At 35.2% G+C, this 22,900-nt stretch overlaps 1 protein-coding gene across 1 annotated transcript in view; it reads right to left on the bottom strand.

Annotated features, from left to right (window-relative positions):
• The window catches only part of LOC149796828 (uncharacterized), a 275,249-nt gene that overhangs the window by 213,009 nt on the left and 39,340 nt on the right, over positions 1 to 22,900 (bottom strand). The window contains exons 8-16 of the mRNA XM_089960653.1: positions 22,335 to 22,393; positions 21,634 to 21,723; positions 19,951 to 20,013; positions 12,294 to 12,412; positions 10,935 to 11,040; positions 9,103 to 9,282; positions 6,404 to 6,540; positions 5,634 to 5,754; positions 2,818 to 2,943 (exon numbers count right to left, since the gene is read on the bottom strand). Of these exons, the coding sequence (XP_089816779.1) occupies positions 2,818 to 2,943; positions 5,634 to 5,754; positions 6,404 to 6,540; positions 9,103 to 9,282; positions 10,935 to 11,040; positions 12,294 to 12,412; positions 19,951 to 20,013; positions 21,634 to 21,723; positions 22,335 to 22,393 (1,001 nt within the window). The remainder of the gene's footprint in view (positions 1 to 2,817; positions 2,944 to 5,633; positions 5,755 to 6,403; positions 6,541 to 9,102; positions 9,283 to 10,934; positions 11,041 to 12,293; positions 12,413 to 19,950; positions 20,014 to 21,633; positions 21,724 to 22,334; positions 22,394 to 22,900) is intronic.

Here is a 22,900-nt window from a genome sequence, read left to right as displayed (position 1 = left end):
ACATTTGCAAACAATGTTTTTATTTCATTATTCTATCATTTTTAGTCTTTATCATCAGAAATTGGCTGCTACAACCACTACAGTGAAATGCCTAGTTCTCATATTGTGGAGTCCTAAAATTCACAAAAACTATTTTCAAGGAATATGAATATTACTCTGAACTCCAGCAGAAGAAATAACATCTCTACAAAAAAAAAAAAAAAATTTTTAAAGGAATATTTTCTTGGATTAAGGTACTTAGTGGCTGTAAAATAATGCTTACGGCACACCTGAAAATGATGTGATCATAATGATATCAGATACGACACCATATTATACTCATGTGACTGGATGCAAAATGATGGATTTGTGGCTCCTCTCTTAATAAATAATCAAAGTAAAGATTTATTATGTAATTCTGATAACTGCAATAACAGTTCTGTGGAAAAAAAATATGATAAAGTCAATGAAAAGTATATGAGACCTTTAGAAACATTAATCAATATAAGACTTATAGAAACCTAGCAGTGGATGCTTTCTTTTGAGGAAACCAATGTTATCTTAATGGCATCATACTGAAAAGATATCCTTTCCTGTTTGTATTTTTTTAAGGAATCTGTGTTCTTCAACCTGTGCAAATTATTTTATGGGCAGGTTACATTTTCACCATCCTTTCCTATGTAATGAGCCCAGATATTCTACCAAGAATGTTACAAGAAATGCACACCAAAATAACACTGATTTAGAGATTTGAGTGCTCAAGTCTTTAGCTATGCAAAAATAAAATGATATCCCAATACTTCACAAGTATTAACAATTGAACAGTTTAGGGAAGATTCATTCACACATTTTGAGATATTTGATATCCATCTTTCAGGTAAATTTTCAGTCTAAGTCTTAAGTCTTGAAAGTTTAATGAATGAAGGTCTGGTCAACTCCATTACCTTTTATAGCTTTTAGGATGCACATCTTTCTGCAGCCTTTAGGAGGCAGAAAAGGTCTGGTCCACACCATATCTTTCTACAACCTTAATAAGGCAGAAAAAGTCTGGTCTATCTCATATCATTCTGCAGTCTTTAGGAGACAGAAAAAGTCTGGTCTACTCTAACTTTCTGCAGCCTTTAGGAGGCAGAAAAAGTCTGATGTGTACCTTCCTGCATGTAATTGAAAGTAGCAGAGGCAACCTGTTTGTCATGAGAAATGTCTCTCAATATATTTATATAGAAATGTAATATTGTATTTTAAGCAGTTGACCCCATTTTTACTATTATTTTCTTTCTGTTTGCAGGAAGCTTTGCAACATTAGTACCTTTTATCTTTTCTCTCAGTCATGGTGCATATTTACTTTTGGAGGGGTTTGTCATCTTGGGAATCTTGACAAGGTTTTTGCCTTTAACATTTTCATTCACAATTTTTTACTCAGCACTACACAGCCAGGTCTGTGCTGATGTGCTGTTAACCCTCTATGTACATCCACTCTACTTTCCAACTGATAATGCTAATGTTGTTTGGATTAAAACAAACTACTGAACTTGTGGCAAAATACAAGCTGGAGAAACAGAAAAGTTGGAATCACTCATTAAAATAAAAGAAACTTCCATTTATAATGTAATTAGATGTAAGCAAATTTTAGGATATTATGATGCTCAGCACAAGGTCCCTTCCATAGTCTTACACAACATTTGTCTTCAATTATAACTATTAGGCAGGAAGAGATGAATTCAGATATGCTACTAAAATGGGTCCTTGAGTCTATTCTTATCATTAGTCCACATAATCTACAACATTCCTCAACTATAATCAGACCTGCCAACCCTAACCTTCTTAACAAGGTAAATGATATTGTCCCACAAGATAGACCAATTTTCAGTATGACGTAACAAAATATCATGTACTGTTATTGCCAAACTGGAAAACAGGCATTTAAAAAGTTCAGATGTTTGACTGGAGACAGATGCAGTAAAGTTCAACTAAAATGTGTGTGAATTACAATTAGACCTTAATTACATCAAGTACAATTAGACCTTAATTACATCAAGTACAATTAGACCTTAATCACATCCAGTACAATTAGACCTTAATTACATCAAGTACAATTAGACCTTAATTACATCAAGTACAATTAGACCTTAATCACATCCAGTACAGTTCACAAACTGCAGTTCCAAACCCTATGGAGCCCAAAGGTTTCCTGCTAGCTCTAAACCTGATGTAATTCTTTTAGCTTTTTTTTGATGTGGTGACAGAAATCATCTCTCCTGCCACAAGGCATACTCAAATCTAGAGAATATTATTGCCCTTCCTGCATCCCACCCCCAACCTAAACATTCCTTCTCATTCTTTGTGATGACTATTTTAGACCTTTTTTTTAAGAGGCTTATCGTCCCTTTCATCTTGAGCATTTATTGTTTGCTGGACACCATTTTTTCAAAATTCAATGAACAGCTTGATCATACATATGTTTTTTCATTAAACAAATATGAGCAGTTTAAAGCATCTGAGGTAATGTATGCCTGGTTCCCTGACAAACTCCACTGAACCTAATATGAAACCTGGATCAAAATCAAACACAGACAAGCAAGTCTTGGGATTTTACCGCAAAAATCATATTTCTGTAATTTAACATTTTTTCCAGTATGTCTTTCTTTTAAGGGTCATATCCATAAGACTAATGGCAAAATAAGGGTTGGCAGGTCTGCAGACTTGGATATTCTGAGAATTTGGTTTGGGTGTCCAAATTTTTAACATGTATGGGAAAGGGATTCATCATGTCCCATGTTTACTGTGCATCTATCTACTGCGGGTTCTTAAACGCACAAAATTAAGCAAATGTTATACCCTTTCCAGATCCTGACGCAGACGAACAAACATCTTCATCCTGGCCACCAGGCTGTCCTCCTGCTGCTTCTCTAATATCTCTGCTTCTTGTGTCCTTGGAGTCAACAATGGCTGGTCAAAATTAGTCTACAGACAAAAAAAGGAGTTAATGTAAACCTCTAACTGTAGTCTTACAGAAGACTGCATCAACGTTAACTATGTATCTTCTATGTTTACAAAGTGCCGTGGTTGATGATTTCTATGCCATTTGAATGTTATTAGATTTGTGAATGAAAATGTATTGTCTTGTAATTTCTATAAATACAGGATAATGACTACATTAAACGATTTCTTGCAGCTGAATATATGTGCTGTGTCCCATAAAGTGACCGTCTTTTACTCCTATATCAGACAAACAACAGGATCAATATACAGGAAGTAAAAACAACCGGATCAACACAATCAGATGGTAATATGAATAATATTTTCTGTATGTTTTTTGCAAAGTGGGTCTGAGTGAAATGAAAAAAAAAATAACAAACACAAAGAAACAGGCTCATGATATTATAACTAAAATGCCATGTCATAAATAGACTGGGGTCAAAATTATTACGTCTATTAAAGTACACATGAATGTAGTCCAAGACCATTTTTGGAGCATTTTTTCCTCTCTCCTTTTTGTGGTGATACAAGAGTAAGATTCAGGTATACTTAGTATTCATTTACAGATAATTATTTATTCTTTATAATTTGAGCATTATAGTGTGGTTGTCTGTGTGTATTTCGACAACAGTTCACAGACGCACTGATGATGTTCTGGTAGTGAAATCTGTGGCCCATTGTATGGTGCTTTGTTTAGTAGGATGGAGTCTCTTCACAAACTGTACAATGAGGAATATCAAAACAAAGAACATCCAAGTGCAGAGGCACAAGCAAATGTGCACGTTCTTGTAAATTTGAGCTTAAAATTAACTCCTTAATAATTTTCCCTTTATAATTTGATAGACCTTCATAAATACAAAAAATGTAAATGAAGTTCATAAAAACTTGTGCTTATGGAAATAATTTACTTCATACTTTAAAAATTAACCATATCTACAATGTGGTGGGTACTGATATATTGCTGAGGTAAAATCTATGACTTTATGAATTACTGAATTGTTCACTGCAACAGTCATTTTGTGTTCAGTGCAATACTATATACACTACATGTAAAATTAAATTCAGGAGAAATATTTTCATCAATCCCAATATTTAACCAAGCTAGACTTATAACTGTGTATTGACTGCCTGGATGCCATGTGATACAGAGCATAATACTACATCACTGATGTATGTCATACTTGTGATAACAATATGTATAGTGATATTCTGGCAACAGTAACGATACTGATACAATATACTGTTGAAGAAAATCATACTGATGCATTGTTTCCCCTCTAGCCATACCTCAAATTATGTTTGCTTTTAAATGAACTCCTTTTCCAGAGATGCCTATTGCAGAGAAATTTGGGACAAGAAAGTAAAAAATTTGTGATTCTATTAAAGACCTTCAGAACACTTACCACAGCGAAGAAAATTTCCACCTTGACACCAGAAGAATGACAAAATCATTTAAAAACATTACAAAACATGCCTATGTACAGTTATATAACAACTATTTACAATACACAGATCTTTGCATTCTTTTCATCATTCTTGTACATTTTAAAGTCAAGACACACATGAAAGGTTTTTAGAAAGACTGTCAGTTATTGTTTGCAAAAATAAACAAATTTGTAGGAATTGAATTTAAAAAAAAAATCAACACAGTACGTCATTAAGAAAACACAATCAAAAGAAAAGAAATGTACGGGATGATAGCACAAAACTGATCACATGGCACAAACTACCGGAAACGAATAGGAAGGACCAAATTAAACTGTTCTGAATTAAAGCATGTTACATGCCAGTCACCGATCTTATGTCACACTTTACCAGAAAAGAATGGAAAGGACAACAACAACAAAAATTCTCAAAGGCTACAAATTCCATCATTTGTTTATAAAAATATTTTCTTTTTAAAGGAAAAATTGGTTTTTTTTTTCTATGGTGGCATGATTTGTGAACAGGCAATTTGGGACATTCACACCCAATTTAGGATAATATGACTCTCTGCTTTTCTTTATAATGAAGACTAAAGTCTGGGACAGAAGTTTAAAGTATTGATTCCTATTTTAGCTTTAGCACCAGGAATGGCAAAATAGAAATAATTTGTAATGTGGAAGTTGTTGTTGTTGTTGATATAGTGTTTAACGCCATTTTCCAGCACAAGATAGAATATACATGGCAGCCAGTATTAATAGTGGAGGAAGAACCCAGGAAAACCCCGGAAAGAACCACCGACCCACGAGAAACTACCGGCAAGCTTTCTCACATATCCACATTAGCCGAGCCCGAGACTCAAACCCATGCAGACAGAGGCGAGATGGCAGTGATCCGTTACGGAGAGTGCTTTAGACCACTCGGGGCCCCTAATGTGGAAGTAAGGTAATCACAAAATTCGTCTGCAAGATACATGTAGCCAGTGTAAATTGACTGATTTTGTGATGTCAGTCTCTAATGGTGTCTGACAATGATATGATAATATGGTGCATTCAAGCGACTAATTCTGCAAATAGAATACATTTTCCTTTATGCTATTATGTTTTTCAACATATTATTTAACATATAAATGCAACACTGACCTTCCATTTTATCACAAAGTATAAAAAAGTTAATTTTCCTCTTTCTTAACATTCATGCATCACAGAATATTTGGCAAAATGGTTATATAAAGTTCTAAGCTAACAACGTACCTTTCTTTTCAATTTCCAATAGATGAATACAAGATCTACAATTTCTGGGTCTAACATAAGTTTATCGGCCACTTTTGCACGGTCCACACATTTGTAGAATTCTTCTGTTAGTTGCTTTAACCTGTTAAAAAAAAACAAACAAATAAGGTCAAAACGTTTTCAAATTAAAATATCAATGAAAAGGCTGAAAACTTTCAATCTGCACTTGCATTAGCATATATGTTGATGAACAATAATCTACAAGATAAAGTGAATAAATATTACACCACTTACTGCAAGATAGGCCATGGGTCGGCAACCGATTTTAGTTTACTTTTTTCCAAATTAATTACAACAAGCATGTGTCACCAATAAGAGAGTAACACTATTAAAATCGAGATTTTTTGCTGCCTTCACATGCTATGCAAAACCTCTTGACATGCCACCTTGTGCCACGTGTGCCGTAGGCTGCTGACCCCCAAGATAGGCAGACTCTAATCACTATACATTAATGATGCTCATATTTATCAAAACTGACCAAACACTAAAATTTCACAAAGCATGAGCCAGATATTCATTAAATCGTAATGGATCCAGCATCTATTGTATCTTTACAAAGCTGCCATATATGCAAACTAAAGAATCAATTCAGCAAAAACTCATGCAGGAGGCATTTCATCCAAAATATACTTCAATTCTTAGTAAAAAAAGAGTTAATTTTTTTTTATATATTTTTTTTACACAAGATAGTTTGTATTCAATATTCACAAAGGATATTTCTCAAATCTCACTTTTCTTTCCTCAGATGGTCAATTTCCTCTTCTGTCATATCTTTCCTGGGAGTTCCACTATTGGATTTTCTGGGGGAGTCAGTTTCCGATTCTGAAGAGTTTCGTTCTCTCTTCTTACAATGTTTCGGGCAATAAGCCTACAATAAGAAAAAATGGAAACATAACATTGACTAATCTTTAAAAAAAAGTAGGAAACACGTTTTCTCTCATTAGTATGAATGTAGTATCATGTTGTCCAGTTTTGAAAAAAAAAAAAACTGGAAACACTTTTTTCATCATGTGACTGCATTCTTTCATCACATAAACTTCTACTACATTTATAGTTCCCGCAAACTGCCAAAACTTTCCCAATTTGTCACCACTTGAGCATTCTTTCATAATAATCAAGATAAACATCAATTGCAACACATTTACATCCTAAAACATGCATTGGCCTAAGTTTTAGTTTTTGAACAAACTAGCAAAAGGTATAGATTTGGCTGTCTGTTTTCAAGTTTGAAAGAAGCAGTTTGTTGTAATTTTAATTTATTTAGAAGTCATCATCTCATTATTATTTATGAAAGGAAACTCAATTCTAAATCAAAAAAGAATTTGAGACGATATTTTTGTTTTTAGTCTGTCTCCCATACTCTTGGGGATAAGAGCGAACTTTATTTTTTGACCTGTTCATATCTGAATCACTGCACAGACTGTTTTCAGTACAAAATTTGGATGCCTTGTATTGCCTGACCTCGATGGTCTCGACCTCTGTTCTCTGATCACTGATATGTTTAAATGCCATTTAAAGGTTACACCCAATAATTTCAGTATAAACCTGATTAAGTCCTATTTAAGGGTATTTTACAGTTTTAAAGCTGCAAACGTGTTCACAATATGCCATTTCAACCTGACCATTTTTCATTCAGGAGTGTGAGAAGAAGAATCATTCATTATGCATCAGTGTTAGTTAGGAAAAATCCATCATCAGGTTCTTGGGGCGAGAATGCTGATTGATAAAAGTCCCTGAAAATTCAGCTGGGAACACAGGGACTGCCTATATCCTCACTGATGGAGGCACAAGCAGACAAACCCTGAATGAAAATGATTTTTGGCGTGCGTACCCCCCAAAAAGAAATTATCTTTTATCAATTTTACCATCTTCATATAACAATAATCACAAGTACACTTCAAAATCAGGCAGGTATTTGTTTATATACTTTACAGATCTTTGAACCATGACAAGTTCAAATTTGACCCAATCAATCTTCTAAGTTTCCAAGGTACTTGCCTGCAGGCATGTAAAAAAAATTTAAGAGAGGGAGAAAGAGGTTGTGTTCCACTGATAGTGCTTTATGTTCTGCAAGAAAAATAACCAGGGATTTTGAAACAGACATTGATCAAACCCATATTTAGTGTTTCTTCTTCCATTGTGTAAACAGTGTCAAGGTTAGTCTTGTATTTTCTTGTGCAGACATCATAATGTTAATATTTACAATTTAAAGCAACTTTTGACAAATAAGGAATAAATATTTATATTTTAATGTACCCATTACATTTTAATTGCAATACCTATATTTATATTTTAATGTACCCATTACATTTTAATTGCAATACCTATATTTATATTTTAATGTACCCATTACATTTTAATTGCAATACCGATATTTATATTTTAATGTACCCATTACATTTTAATTGTAATACCTGTATGCATCTGGGATTTGCCAACTCTAAACAACTGCCCTGTCAAAGATTGCTTTGATTCACATTGCCAATTGTATGGTGAGTTAAAAGTAAATTGTTAATAACTTGTGACATTTTCCTTGACAGATGTGTTTGGAAATAAAAGTCACTCATCTCTAAGGATTAACCACCGGGAAGAATTTGGTCAAAACGTGACCAATGTACCAAAAAATGTAGGACCCGTAAGATCCACTGTTTACATGATAATCACAAGAGACTGATACATACTTACTCCTTGCATAAAATAAGTGTACATAGTGAGTCTTAATGTTAAGGATTATTCTAAATGTCAAACTTGATTTGTTATTTATAAATCAAATTTCAACCGGATCTATCAAAGGAAATATAAATAAATAGGTTTTCCAATGCACATGAAATCAAAACACATCAAGTTCATTCAAAAAGATAGCATGTTGCCCTATCATGCAATGCAATAATCATTTTCTTGTGATAGTTTCTTGACTAAAATCAAACCCATAAATGACATCAGAACTATTTAAAACTACCAGTATTCTTAAACTAGCTAAATGGATCACTTTGTCAAAAAGTGGCATATGGATTAGTAGATTAATTTAAAAGAAAACCCATAAGGATGATCAACTCACACCTTCTAGTATGTGTGTGAGTGTGGATTTGTTCATTTTCAGTCTATCAGCACTCATCAGGCAATGTCTGGCAAGTTTAGTGACCTGCCAAGATAATATTAACCAGATCTTATCAACAAAAGATTCATATAACAACTGGAGTGCAGAGAACAAAACCTTTTCCATCTAATGTTTTCTATAAAAGCTAGCAATAATTTAAGTAAATGTGCAGATTTTACATGTTATTATCAAATGATATCATGGGAAGATAATTGCAGGCCCCAACATACCGAAGGGGTTTAAAGGGGAACTAACTCTTATAAATTGCTCCTGTGGTCAATTAATGTGCCAACAAGTATATTTAAAATTCATTATTCCAAAAATCTAATATACCTTCAATTTTACAGCATCATCAGGATCTTCTTCCTCTTCCACCAATATTGTTTTCATTTCCAAGTTGTCCTGAATAGCACAGCTGACATGAAAAGCCGTTTTACATGACTTGACCGAACACTGTATACAAGCCCCTGTTCTCTCTTTACAGATAGTACAAATCAGTGCCCATCTACTGGCCTGCAAAGAAAGATCATAATCTATGTTGAGTAAATATTAATAATTGTTTTTAACTAGATTTCCAGACCAGCTATCCGTAACAAGATCTTCACAGCAGACAATTTTTCCACAAGTTAGACCAATTTTCAGTAAGGTGTTTCATGTACTGCTACTGTTGTCTTAGACTCAGTGTGATCTGAGACTGATGCAGCAAAGGAAATCATTCAACTAAAACGTTTTTGGAGTTAAAAATGCCTGTACTCCCATTTAGACCAATATATCATCTAATTACTTGTCTGCACAAGGTGTGGTGGACAATACGAAGGTGAGACTAAAAGGGAATTCCAAGTGATAATAAAAGAGCACTTGAGGGATATCCATAATCGTAATGATTCCCTGGTGTCTAAGCATTTAAATTTATCTGACCACAACATAAACTGTGTAAGTATCAGATAATATAAATAATTATTAAATCTGATCAAGAGCTCTCCAGTAGCACTATTCTTAGGAAAGATAGAGAAAATAACATCTTGGTCTAAATGAAAGGACCAGTATTTTTAACTTGATTAATTATTATTCCCTCCCATGCAAACTAGGATATTTTGGCCTCATAGTTATGCTGCTGGATTACTCCACTCTTCTGAGAAAATCACTGCCCCAGCTTCGGATTGCATCACAAATTATTATGCAATCACTCTGCTACGCAACCGCTACACAACAAAATGAATTACCTATGTGTGTACTGCAATGCAAAATTTAAGACACCTTCGGTCTTTAGTACGACATGTCAAGATCACACATATTGTTATCAGATTATCTTGCAGTGAGTGTGGAAAAATCTTTAAAAGAAAAGAAGACTGACTGCATCATAAACTGAAATGCTCTTTGTCTAATAGAATAGCATGACTATTATGTTTTGCATTACAGAAATTATCTTTACAGAACTAAGTTTCTCTAAATCAAAATAAAAAGTTTGCTGGTCATTTCTTTATTTATACCCATCTTTCAATTATATTTCTCTATGTATCCAAAACAAGGCTATGAGACAATGGTTTTTTTTGAAACCTGGATGCTACAACTGAAAGTCACAACAATACTGGTCACATCACCTTACAAGTAGCTGTACAGGCTGCACCAAAACATACAACAAGATTTAAAGCCTCTCTATCTTGAACAGGGAGCCATGGTGGTTCAGTTGGTAGAGTGTTTGACTTGTAATAAAAGGCTGCAGGATTTATACCAACACAATTTGGCTGCCTTAGTGTGCCCTTAAACCATCAGCAACAATTATGTTGAATGTTGTATATGGCGTTTTGCCAAATTACACACGCATGCTTCTTTGAAAAGTGTAGTGAAAACTCTCACACTCTGAGAAAAACAAAGAACTCACTCTACTGACATGGATCAGAAAGAAATATTCAGCTGACATTTCCAGTGTTTCAAATTGTCAGTACTGAAAGATTTTAAAGATATTTGAGATTATCTGCAAAACCAAACACATAAATAACATTCAAAATCACACAGTTTTATTTTAAAGTTCAAAGCCAATATTCTTTAAATACCTGAAAATCTGAGAAAAAGATCTTTGGTAATCACTGAAGAAAAAAAAAGGAATTTTGAATGCAAGGTTGTTTTAATGATTGTTGATAATACAGATATTTGAAAATACTAACCGGTACTTGAGAAATCTTTGTTACTGGCTCCATCTTTTCCACACAAGCAATTGAAACTTCTGGAATCCAAATAGCACAGCTTACATGCGCCCACTTTGTTCCACTCCTAAAGAGATAAATTATACAAGGTATGGTAAAATGCTGTGCATCTTGTAAACAAGGAAGAATGGAATTAAACAATGGAAATATGCACAAAAAACTCAAAACATGAATTTCAAGATCTATGATACAAAATGTTACTTTTCCTTTACATCAAGCATTGATAACATTAATATGCAAGAGAATTGTTATACAAGATAATTTTGAGAAAAATCAACTCTATTCAGAAACTGCTATTCACTCACTTGACCATTAACCATGCTAATATTCTGTGGTCAAACAGCATGTAAATATTCAAAGGACTTGGAATATATCACCACCACAGCATGACCTTATTTTCCAATCCAATCTTGAATATATTATGCTGCTGCAATTAACTAGGAAGGGTACCCCCTCAAACAGAGATTCCCAATCTGGTAAGCCTGCCTTGTATTTACGTAGAGAGTAAAAAATTTAAACCCTGGGCTAAATCTATAAAAATTTTATTTTTAACAAAAACACTCAGGATGCCAAAGTGACTGCTAAATGGAACTTCCAACAGGACAGGTTTGCCCAAAACCAGTTTACAACAAATCTCTCAGGACTGCCAACATGATTTTGTTCAATCCATAATTCCTTATGTCTTAATTAAATTTATACGTACATTTTACTTCACTGAATTTGTGAATTCATTTCATACTCCCATAATTTTGTTTTATACAATTTCATACTAGTTTACAGCACTAGCTGCCTGTCATTTCATATCTGTGCATGTATATCAAATAAGCACATCGACATATCTTGTTAAATCAAGGTTCCAATTACATGTGCAGCAGATAATTGCCATTCCATTTTTCTCATTAGAAGGAGTAACAAAATTGGGGAAATCTGGCTGCATTGTTTCTCTTTTCTAATATTTTAATGAATTTGATTTTGATCTTACGTGAGAGCTATTCAAGAGATGTGTACATGACACAAGAAAAGACATTTGTTCGGGTACATGTGTTATAGATATAACCATGATTACTGACTTAGTAATATTTTTCATGAAAAAGTACATGAAGTAGGAGCAACAACTATTTTCTTTAATGGCAAAATCACCAAAATTTTAATTCTAACTTCCAATCAGTATATCCAAGGTGATTATGAAATATCTGCACTGTTTATTGACTGCCTTTTAAAAAGCAAACAAAAGTGTTTATTAAATGCATTGTAATCAAGACTATATTTGATTTACTTTCTAATGACAACACAAGACTTACTCATTTCACTGCTACATACCTTGTGCTTTTCATAGCTCCACCGGTCTTAGGACACAATATACAGGTTGGTTTTATTCCCAGAGCACATATCCTACATAGCCAGCTTCCCTCAGGGACCTTCTGAATTCCATAGCATGCCTGAAGTGAGCAAAAGCGAGGGAAAGAAAACAAATCATATATGTCCATAAGAGAAAGCAATCCACTTTACCTCTGACAGTTAAGCAAGTCAAATTGTATATAAAATCTTATAAGAATTCTGGCTGAACCAAGACTAAAAACCCAACATATAAATTAAACCCAGTATAAGATCTATGGATGTTGTCCTTTTCCCTTTTAACAATCAAACCTGCCCACTAGAACTAGAGCTATTAACAATGGATCACACTCACTAAAATTATCTTAACAGGATCTTAAACAGATGAACCTGTGTAAAGAAACCAAATTTATAAAATGGGCATTCACAGGCCATAGCTCTTCAAATCAATGATGTGAAACACTGAGAATGAACTAAGTCTAGGTGTCATTAATACAAAGCTATATGCCAAATTTGCTTCAAATACAACAATCCTTTGAAAAGCTGTGTTTCAAAACCCAAAGTAAGGGGCACAAGCAATCAGGAGCCACAAGTCTTCAAGTGATATTAAAGATCACAGGAAATGAAACTAACTGCAGGTCTTCACAATACAAAGCTGCATGACAAAACTGACAGAAACCCAACATATATATAATAATGTTGCAGAAACCAGTCAGGATGACGGGTAATTAGGGGCCAAAACTTGTGTAAATGACATGGAATGCTAGAAATCAATTTCATTTGAGGCATCATCAAAATGAAGCAGCATGTGACATGTGACTGAATCCTATAATCCCTGACAAAGTTATGCTGCAGAAACCAACAAAATCAAGACAAAACATGGTTGTATTAATGATATTAACTTGTGTTATTGATGTTGTGGTAGGATGGAAATCTCAGTTGGTTAAGGTCTCATCAATATTTCATTGCATGTCAAATTTAAGTCCAATAATCCTTGAAAAAGTTGTGCTGCATAAATGAAAGCAAATAGGAAATCCATTAAGGGCCATAACTTCTTTATATAAATGCACAGAAGGCTTATAATAAAACTCCTCTGATATCTCATCAGTATAAAGATGCATACCAAATTCAATAAAAACCGACATAGTTGATTTTCATGTCATTTTCTGTAAGTTTCAGACATGATATCGGTCTTCCATAAAAAAGCTGAATTTTTTTAAGGGGGTGTGGGGGTCCTCCCCAATGGGGTCTCGAGGGGCAGCGCATTTTACACTCCTAGAAAAACTGCTCCTGGTGCAACTTATGATCATAAAATAAACCAAAATAATCATTTGAAAAACTAATAAACTTACCAAAAATGTTCAACTTGAGTTCAATAATTTCACAATAGTTTTAATCACATGAATTTGTTCTCTAATACTATTGATGCTGATGTTCTTTCATGTGCATGTCAGTGTTCACATCGTAATTAAGTCACAATAATTTCTCAATTTTTGCAGCAAATGTATTATACTTCTCTCTTTTCAAAACAAATCTGTAAAATAAACACCCAAGTACATCAACTATATACAAATAATCCCATACATTCACTTGTCTTTTTCTCCAATGGACACAACCTGTTGATATGGCAGTCAAGCTCTTTTTGCCGCTTTGGCAAAGGTTTCTTTAGCCTTTCTTTTTGTCACCACTGACTTTTTTTTAGCTCAATGTGCAACTGTTTTTTTTCCTTCTCAATGACAGCTTTTTTCCTATCAAGCTGGTGCTTGTATTGGCAACGTGCAGTGCACATATTCTGACAGAGGGCTATATCTGTTCTCTCATGCAAGAAATCTTTCTTCTTAGATGCCTTCTGTGCGTCGATTTTTCTGTATGTAGCTTCTTCTGTAGGTGCTGTTCCAAACTCTTCCAACTGCTATTACCGTAATTCAGATCTTTATTGCAAACGTCACAAAATGTTGGTCCTCTAGCATTCAGTTTTCTTATAAACTGACCAACTAAATTTCTGTCAACTTTTCACTCCAGCCATTCCCATTTCAATGTTTTTTTTAAAACTTTTATATAAACTTTTATTGTCATGGATTCTCTCAACAACTCGGGACACCATACTGCAAGTATGCTTTTTCTTTCCATTGCCGTTAGTTTCCACTACACGAAGATTCACTGGATGAATTTAAACCTTTGACCAATCAGAATACTCTTTACGAGAGTCATGTGCTAACTAATATATAGAATGAATAATTTACAAGAGTTGTTGCAGAATGGGAGCGGTCAGACCGTTTTTAAAAACTGGATCGGAGATGATATAAAAAAAAAAAACGGAAGAAAAATCTGATTCAAGTTAGGAGAAAAGCAGAATTATGTTTTAAAATGGAGAAAAATCATGCCTGAAATTTATAAAGACATCCAAATGTTTTCCAAGGAGTAGTTTTTGTTACAGAAATCAAACTTTCTTCAGATGTTACTGTTTCTATTTTGCAAAGTAGATGGTTGTTGTTGTTCTAGGATTTAACGCCATTTTCAGCACAAGATAGGCTATACATGGTGGCCAGTATAACTGGTGGAGGAAGAACCCTGGAAAACCCAGGGAAGAACCACCAACCCACAAGAAGCTAATGACAGGCTTTCACACATACCCACACTAGCCGAGCCTTGGACTTGAACCCATGCAGACAGGTGAGATGGCAGTGATCTGGAACGGTGAGCACTTAAGACCAATCGAGGCCACAAAGTAGATGGAAAAAACATAACTAATTAGTGTAGTGCACTATTGCAGAAAAGAGATGCTTTTTATTTGGTTGCTACCCATGTTGTGTAATTTAATCCACCCAATTTTACCACATTTTATACATTTGATATTCTTGAAAAATGTTTATATAACAAAAATTCTGAATCTAAAACAAAGATTTCATAAAATCTGAATGTTTTGTATTCCCTCATAAATTCAAGGTTATATTGTGGGAATTTTTTAAAAATAATACGAGGTTTTCAAGGATAAAACCAACTTTTCAAAATTCAATGTTTTCAAACCAATCCCTCAAATTAAAGAATATTTAACTTGTACAAACCATGCAACAAAGCAGAGTTAGCTTGCAGAAACCATATTGTTGATGGGCAGGGGGTACATTATTACTAAAGGGATCTACAGACTTGACTAAGCGAGGCCCTATTAATGTACTTTCCCTAACCTTAATCTGTGCTGCATCAAATTATAACAGTGATGCCACTGATGCCAGAAAAATGTCATATCTTACAACAATTACACGTATGATAACTGTCTAAAGATAACCCCATATTCATAAATTGCTCTCCTGAATGAGTACAGATGTAGATTTGAGGAACCATTACAAAATCCAAATAATTTATCTGTTTCTTGTCAAGTAAAGATCGGATGATAAAATGCACAAATACCAACAACAGTGACTGATAAACATTACTGTCCGATAAATGAATGTATGTGTATTTAGCAATCAAAGTATGTTGACTGAGAAAAAGATTGTTTGCAAATTTACAATACTGAGAGGTATTTGCTACTTGTGAAAAGCAAATTTTTCAGTAAATTATGTTTCTCCTACAACACTTATTAGATCACATTAACATTAGGAATATAAGCCCGCTACCTCCCAAATTCTGTCCTATTAAATTACGAAAATGTATCATTCCAGTCTATTACAAAGGGCAATAACTAATCTATTACCCCCCCGCCACTGTCAGGCATTGCTAGTTTTAAGCAGAGTCAACTATCAACGAGGATGCTAGCACAGTAGAGTGGTTGGGAGGGTCTTCAAGTAATGTGAATAGGTAAGCATTCTCAGAGAAACATGATTTACTAAAACATGTCCTTTTTCTTTTCAATACAGACCCTGATCTCATTAATATTAGGAGAATAAGTAATTGGAGGAGGGAATGCCGAGTCTCCAAGCAATACTTTGGGTATCCTTCAAAAGAAGAAAATTTGGATTCCCTATATTAATGATAACCCATTCTCCTGCTTACAGCAACACAACCTTCATGCAATCTGTGACAACTCTATCAAGGTGATTATTTAAGTTTTCTCATAATCAAAATTAACTCACAAATCCAGCAAAGCTATGAGGTAGTGTTGGTTTAATTAGGACTAGTGGTCGTCTGGGCAGCAGCCACAGGACCCACCAGATTCAGGTTTTGCCTCTAAATCCCGGAGATAAAAACTGAAAGTTAACTCTGGATGCCAGTCAACAGCCTCTATGATGTCCTAGATTGAAGCATTGCATTCCAACGTAAGGCTTGCAGAGATCACTATAATTTCTTGTGGTGAATTTGATCGCATGAATTGTCTGAGTACACTTAGCGTATAACCTACTGAAGTCACAAAAGCAGGGCTTACGAAGAATATCCTGTTTTCCAGGATTCACAGGGACAAAAAGCTGTAAGTGGTCGCTAACTGGAGATAGCTCTGATTGACTGAAAAGCGTGTAACTGACTCACCTGCAAGCAGAAGCAAAAGCTATCAGGAACCTGGTTTTGTATCATGACAGCTTGAGCAAGGTCCTGGCTCAACCTCTCTGAGCTGACACGTTAGGCACCTGGACAGATTCCATTTTGGAAACAGGATAAGGAAAATTGGCATGTAGGTCAGATAGATCTTTATCATACACGATATCTCCTTTGCCATGGTGCCTGAATGTGTCAGATATCATGCAACAGTAGCAAAACAACAACAGGTCAAACATCAAATGCCTTCAATGTGCACAAATCAGATGAAAAACAGATGGATGAATGGACCATTCTAAAACCAGCAGCACACGGGTACAGCAATTTGGTGCCCCAGTTCACAAAGGTAATTCACCACTACAGAGTTGTCAGACATAATCAGGACTCTTATAGATTTCTCAAATAGCACCCTTGAAACTGTATTCTCCATGGTCAGATCAGAGAAGGGCTGTTGCTCATGTCTTCAAACTCTTGGTCCTTATCTGCTTCCATTTTGGGATCAACCATGCCCTTGGTAATGATGACAAAATGTTATTGTTGCCAAATGAACCATTGCTAATAATCTGCAGGTAGGCAGTGAAAATAGGTAAAGCCAGCTTTGCTAGGTGAGTTTGTTGTACCTGGCAGATGGCAATTTGGTTGGTCCAGTTGTTTGATGTACCAAAGCCAAATTCGTTGGCTTCACTGTTGGTCATGCCATAAGGACGGCTTGATGCTGCTGTCCCTGTCCCAAATATGATAGTTTAATTGTTAGCTAAAGGGTCAGATCTATATCCCCTTTATAGAATCTGGGTTGGAATGGCTGGGCTAGCTGGATGGCTACTATGGCAAGACGATACCACAGGCTGGATCAGAAAAATACGTGCCAATTTTACAGGCCACTGGGATGCCTAAATATGGGTGAACAAGCCCCATTGTATCCCAATTATCTATGGGAGTAAAAGATGGAAGGAGGTAAAATTTAGCCTGAAGAATGGTCAGATAGCTTGTCGGTTGTGCAGAAGCTGTAATGGTCAGCTGGTCGATTGAAATGATCAGCTCTGTTACTGGTTGTGTCCTAAGCATGGCTGCACTGATGTATTTTCTGTGACCATCCTTGTCAAGATCTGCATGTGTAACTGCTAGTTTGGTTCTACAGATAGACTGCATACTGAGATCACACATGCATGCACCGATACACCCATGCCCAGCGACCCACACAGCAACTTGTCTGGTTAAATGGTTGGATCTGTCACTATGATCCCATAATTGCATAGCTGCCAACCTTCCAGGCTCACAATTAGTGAAAATAGGGATAAAAAGTCATGAATTTGGACATGAATTAGTGAAAAATACCATGACAATAACTCCATCCATTCTGACCGTCAATACTACACTATATCAAGATCGCAATATAAAACTAAAACACTACATATATGCAGAAATATATCTGCATTTCTATTTATTATGGTATTCATAAACTTCACTTGTTCTTGTGGGTATTTATCAAGACATGATACTGTGGCAGACTTGAACTTACGCAACTGCTTGATTGTAAATTTGTTTTCTAAACAGTTCAGACTTCTTGCCTGCTGGTTGAACTTGGTGACTAAAATTGCTGACAAATTTTTTGCAGCTAAGGAGGCCCTAAAGTCTGTCTTATTCTTCCTCACTAGAGAAAATACTCTTTCGCTTTCACTGCTGCTGTGATGAATGCACAGGAGCTGCAGCACTTTTGGTTCTTCCACAGGAAAATTTGGAAGTGATTTTCGAGTCCGGGAACTTTTGTCAGAACAAATGTTTAGCATGGTCTCCAGCTGATAAATGTAGATTGCGTTCAACAAGAAAACTCACAAATAATGCTTCAGTGCTGGTAGCTTGCAGGTCTTCCACTGATGGCTTAAAATATTCCAGAGCTGAAATCTGCAAATTCTTAATTTTCACAACTTCTATGTGTTTTTTGCAACCGATGTGCTTCCTCACATCATCTCTGCCACCATGCCCAATACTACAATTTGTGGCATACTGTGTGCAAAAAGCATGATGTATATCAATATTTAATGGCAGAATGCACTGCAAATTTTTGATATATTCCAAATTAAACTTTACCTTTTGAGCAATACATTTCATTTTCCTTGGTGGTGAAGACATTTTCAAGATCTTACATGCAATGCTGAACAGGAACTCAAATCAGTGTTAGTGATGCATGCGCGAAGCAAATTCCCGTTAGACCCCAGTTTCTCTCAAAAGCATTTGTAAAACTACTCTTATACATACAGATTAAATTAGGCTAAAATGCTTGCTACCGGGCCAGCTGTACTAATCGGCTGTAGCTCTACTAATATTGTGACCATTTCGGTAACTGCAAATATCACGACTAGCACTTAACGGGAAATTGGTTATTTCATTAAGATTTAAAATCGAGAATTGGAAAATTCGTGAATTTTAGGCTTGCGGCGTGAATCTGTGAATCACTGAAAAGGTTGTGAAATTCACGCCAAATTTATGAGGGTTGACAACTATGTAATTGTGTCCAGATTGGGATAAATGGACTGGTGGATGGCTGGTATGGCTCTGGATGCTGAGATGGTACTAAATAAAGATGGAAACGGAGGTAAAATTTGGTGTTAAAGGCTGTCATATCCAACTGTGACTGCAACATCTCTGCATCTCCCCCAAATCTGCAAGTCATAGTGGTGGAAGTAGTTGTCCTTCTGATTGGTATGAGGCGGAGTGGGTGGGGTGTAGAGGTGTCCACCACAATGTTCACCAAGTCAGAGAAAGCGACAAATTTCACAAAATATGTACCAAATAAAAAATATTGTGTACCACCAGTTTATGAATCAATATCAATCAAAAATTTTGAATGGATGGCTTCAATATTACACTAAAAAAGGCTTGGATTTAACTGGCGGTTTATTCCATACAATGTTGTGCGCGGAAGCAAAGCTTAAAACTGACGACTCTTTGCAATGTCATGTGAAGGTAATGGGCATGAGTTATCTTCCCTTTGTCTAGATGATAGTCAAAAACGAATAATTTTTGTTTTTTTGTTGGGCTGGATTTGGGATGTATCAGTCTTATAATCAAAGGAGAAATTTACATATATGCACAAGACTAGACTTTTTTTTTATAGTTGTGAATTTATGCAAAGAATATATCTTCAGCAATATTACAAGAATGTATGACTTACTTGGTGAACACAGATATCACAGCCATCACAGAAAACCATCTCATTGTTCTCTTCACTGTCAGGCTAGGGGGAAAAAAATATGGATAAACATGATTTTACTGAGAACTCCACAACAGGTTACGATGGCCTCAACCTTGGCCATGATGTGCAGTCTTAAATTAAACCGACTGTGCAGAAATCATTTTCTTATTAGAGTTACCATGACCTCTAACTCCTATGACCCCCTTTTCTTTTTACCCTAAATGCGAGTCTTTCACAAAGTTTGATCAAGGAACTTACTCTTGAATAAAAGTTATCCTGTGAGACCCATTTCTCTTTCAAGTCACTACAACATCAAACCTTTTATCCCAAAGTCAATAGGTTTTTTCCCCGCACATTCTGAATGTAAGCCCTCCAGTAATTTTTGTCAAGGTACATGGTCCAGAGCTAACGTTTTCCCATCAAAACCATTTTTTTTTGGTTGCAGTCAAGTCCATGACAACTGATTTTTTTGTCCACAAAATCAAGAGATTTCTTATCCAACATGCAAGTCATCCATAAACTATGGTGAAGGTACATGGCTGATATCTTAAACTTTTAAGCAGAAATCATTATCTCTGATCCCCGTATCAATAGGCTTCTACCTTCCCCTTTCTGCAAACCATCGTAAGTTTAGTCCAGGTGTATGATGTACAAACCAATGATATGGTGCAGAAACAGTTGTTCTTTCAATCACAATAAACTGACCCTGACTATTGACATTTTGACTCTCCAATCAATAGGCTTATTTACCACAAGCGTGAGCCATCCACAAGATCTGCGAATTGTGGATAGCAGAAAACTCCAGATAATGTGCAGAAACAAACTTTGTAACAGCAGGGTGCATGTCTGCATTGTAACATGACACATATGGCAGCGATATTAAAACTGGCATAGATTATGCTACATTTCCTAAAAATAGCTCTATCTGAATGATATGACCAGAAGTTTTGGTGTCAGTGACCTTTCCGGAACTATCTGAATGGTAACATTGCTTTGGTGTCTTATACAAATGATGACAGATGATTTGAACAATTTTCTTGGAGACTACAGATACTTAATATGGACGCTTACCTGAAATTTTAAACTTAAAATGCTGATCGAACAGGTGGTTACACAAAAGTTCTTATTAGTTTTAATGTTGATCGTAAACAGATTCATATGAAGATCCAGGCATCAAGTTTTTAAGCAGGAAATAAACAATCTGTTTTCAAGCAGCTATTGTAATGTTCAATTAAAGCTGATGTTATCAAAACAAAGCATGCTAAGCCAGCTAAAACTGGCCTGAACATGTATACCAAATATTAGATCTTATAAGTAACCACTATCCTTGTTCAAGTTGATTAGCAATTGAAGGCATCTATAAGTTTTGTGTCAGTCACAACTTGTTCTTGCAACTACAACTTTTAAAAAGTATTTTTGCATTTCTTTCATAATCAGTTTTTCTATTTGTTATCTGGAAAGGCTACAAGGGTTTCTGGTAATAAACTTCTCAACCATTTAACTTGTAATCAATTTTAGAATTAGCTTTACCATATGCCATCTTAACCAGGTTTGAAGTTCAGAGCTTGACAAAGTAATCTGATTCTCAAATTCATCCAAATAATGAATTCAAGATTCAAGTAACAGTCAAAAGTTCAGCTGAAACCCCTACTAGATACTTACAGATCTGCAAACTTCACAAACTACATCTTCATCATATTCTATTCCTAATCCCTCCTCTGTCTTTTTCTTCATCTCCATGGTCTCATGACACTGAAATGTAGTCCAATAATGTTAATTAATTAATTTCAACATAGAGATGAAGACGAGACCTATTATGCAGCAACGCAAGAAAATACAACAGATTATGACATCAGCAACTTTTTGAGAGCAACGATGACAAGAGGAATCTGAGAGATCTGATGCCAGACTTGACTATTTCAAGAAAGTCAAACTCTAAAATCGCCCTTTAAGAGTCATCCATAAAACTGAAAAGACATCCTTTCAACATTGCCACTTTTTCACTCATTATCCAAAATGGCTGACTGTCACAAAAAGATAATGGAGAAAAATTATCAAGATTTCGTAATGTATTATATCACATAGGAAAAAACATTTCCCCCCCAACACCATTCTGGGTCAAAAGTCAGGGTGCATGTTATACACACCAAATTACAGTTATGCACACACACACACCGATGAAATCTGCTATTTGGCCATCGCAAATTGAGAGAGAGAGAGAGAGAGAGAGAGAGAGAGAGAGAGAGAGAATTTATTTGATGCCACAATTGAAGAGCTTGAAGAGGTTAAAATAACTGAGGTAATAATAAATAATCCAAACATATGCGTTCCTCAGTGTGATGTTTGAAAAGAATAGTAATTACATCATTTTCAAATGTCTCGATCAATCTCTCCATTGTCCATTCATGAATCAGGACCTCTCCTGAAAGTACCAAAAAATGAAATGGATGAGATATAAAAATAGTGAAATGTATTAACTTCAAGACTTTAAAATGTCAAATATTTTTTCCTTTCTCTCTCTTACATTTAGACAGAATTACATATATCTAATTTCACTGGATTAACTTAAGCCATTTTTTTAATAATCATGCAGGATGGCAAATGTACCCTTTTCTTCCCACAACCCTAACCCTTCCTATGATGGCAAGGAGTATATAGTATAAAAATAAAGGCACAACTCATCTGAAAATATTGAGAGTACACTGACTGGTCATTGTGCACATCTTATAAACATCACAATACTGAGAAGAACTTTATTATCTAATTTTGTGGCTTGGTTGAAAGTAGTTGGTGTTGTAGTTGTTGTAGGGTTTAATGCCATTTTCAGCACACGATAGGCTATACATGGCGGCCAGTATTAATGGTGGAGGAAGAACCTGGGAAAACCCCGGAAAGAACCACAGACCCACGAGAAGCTACTGGCAAGCTT

Source organism: Sinohyriopsis cumingii, chromosome 6 (assembly GCF_028554795.1).
Source record: "Sinohyriopsis cumingii isolate HCF-2022 chromosome 6, ASM2855479v2, whole genome shotgun sequence".
In the NCBI taxonomy this organism is placed as follows: domain Eukaryota; kingdom Metazoa; phylum Mollusca; class Bivalvia; order Unionida; family Unionidae; genus Sinohyriopsis; species Sinohyriopsis cumingii.
This window is presented reverse-complemented; position numbering and strand designations above follow the sequence as displayed.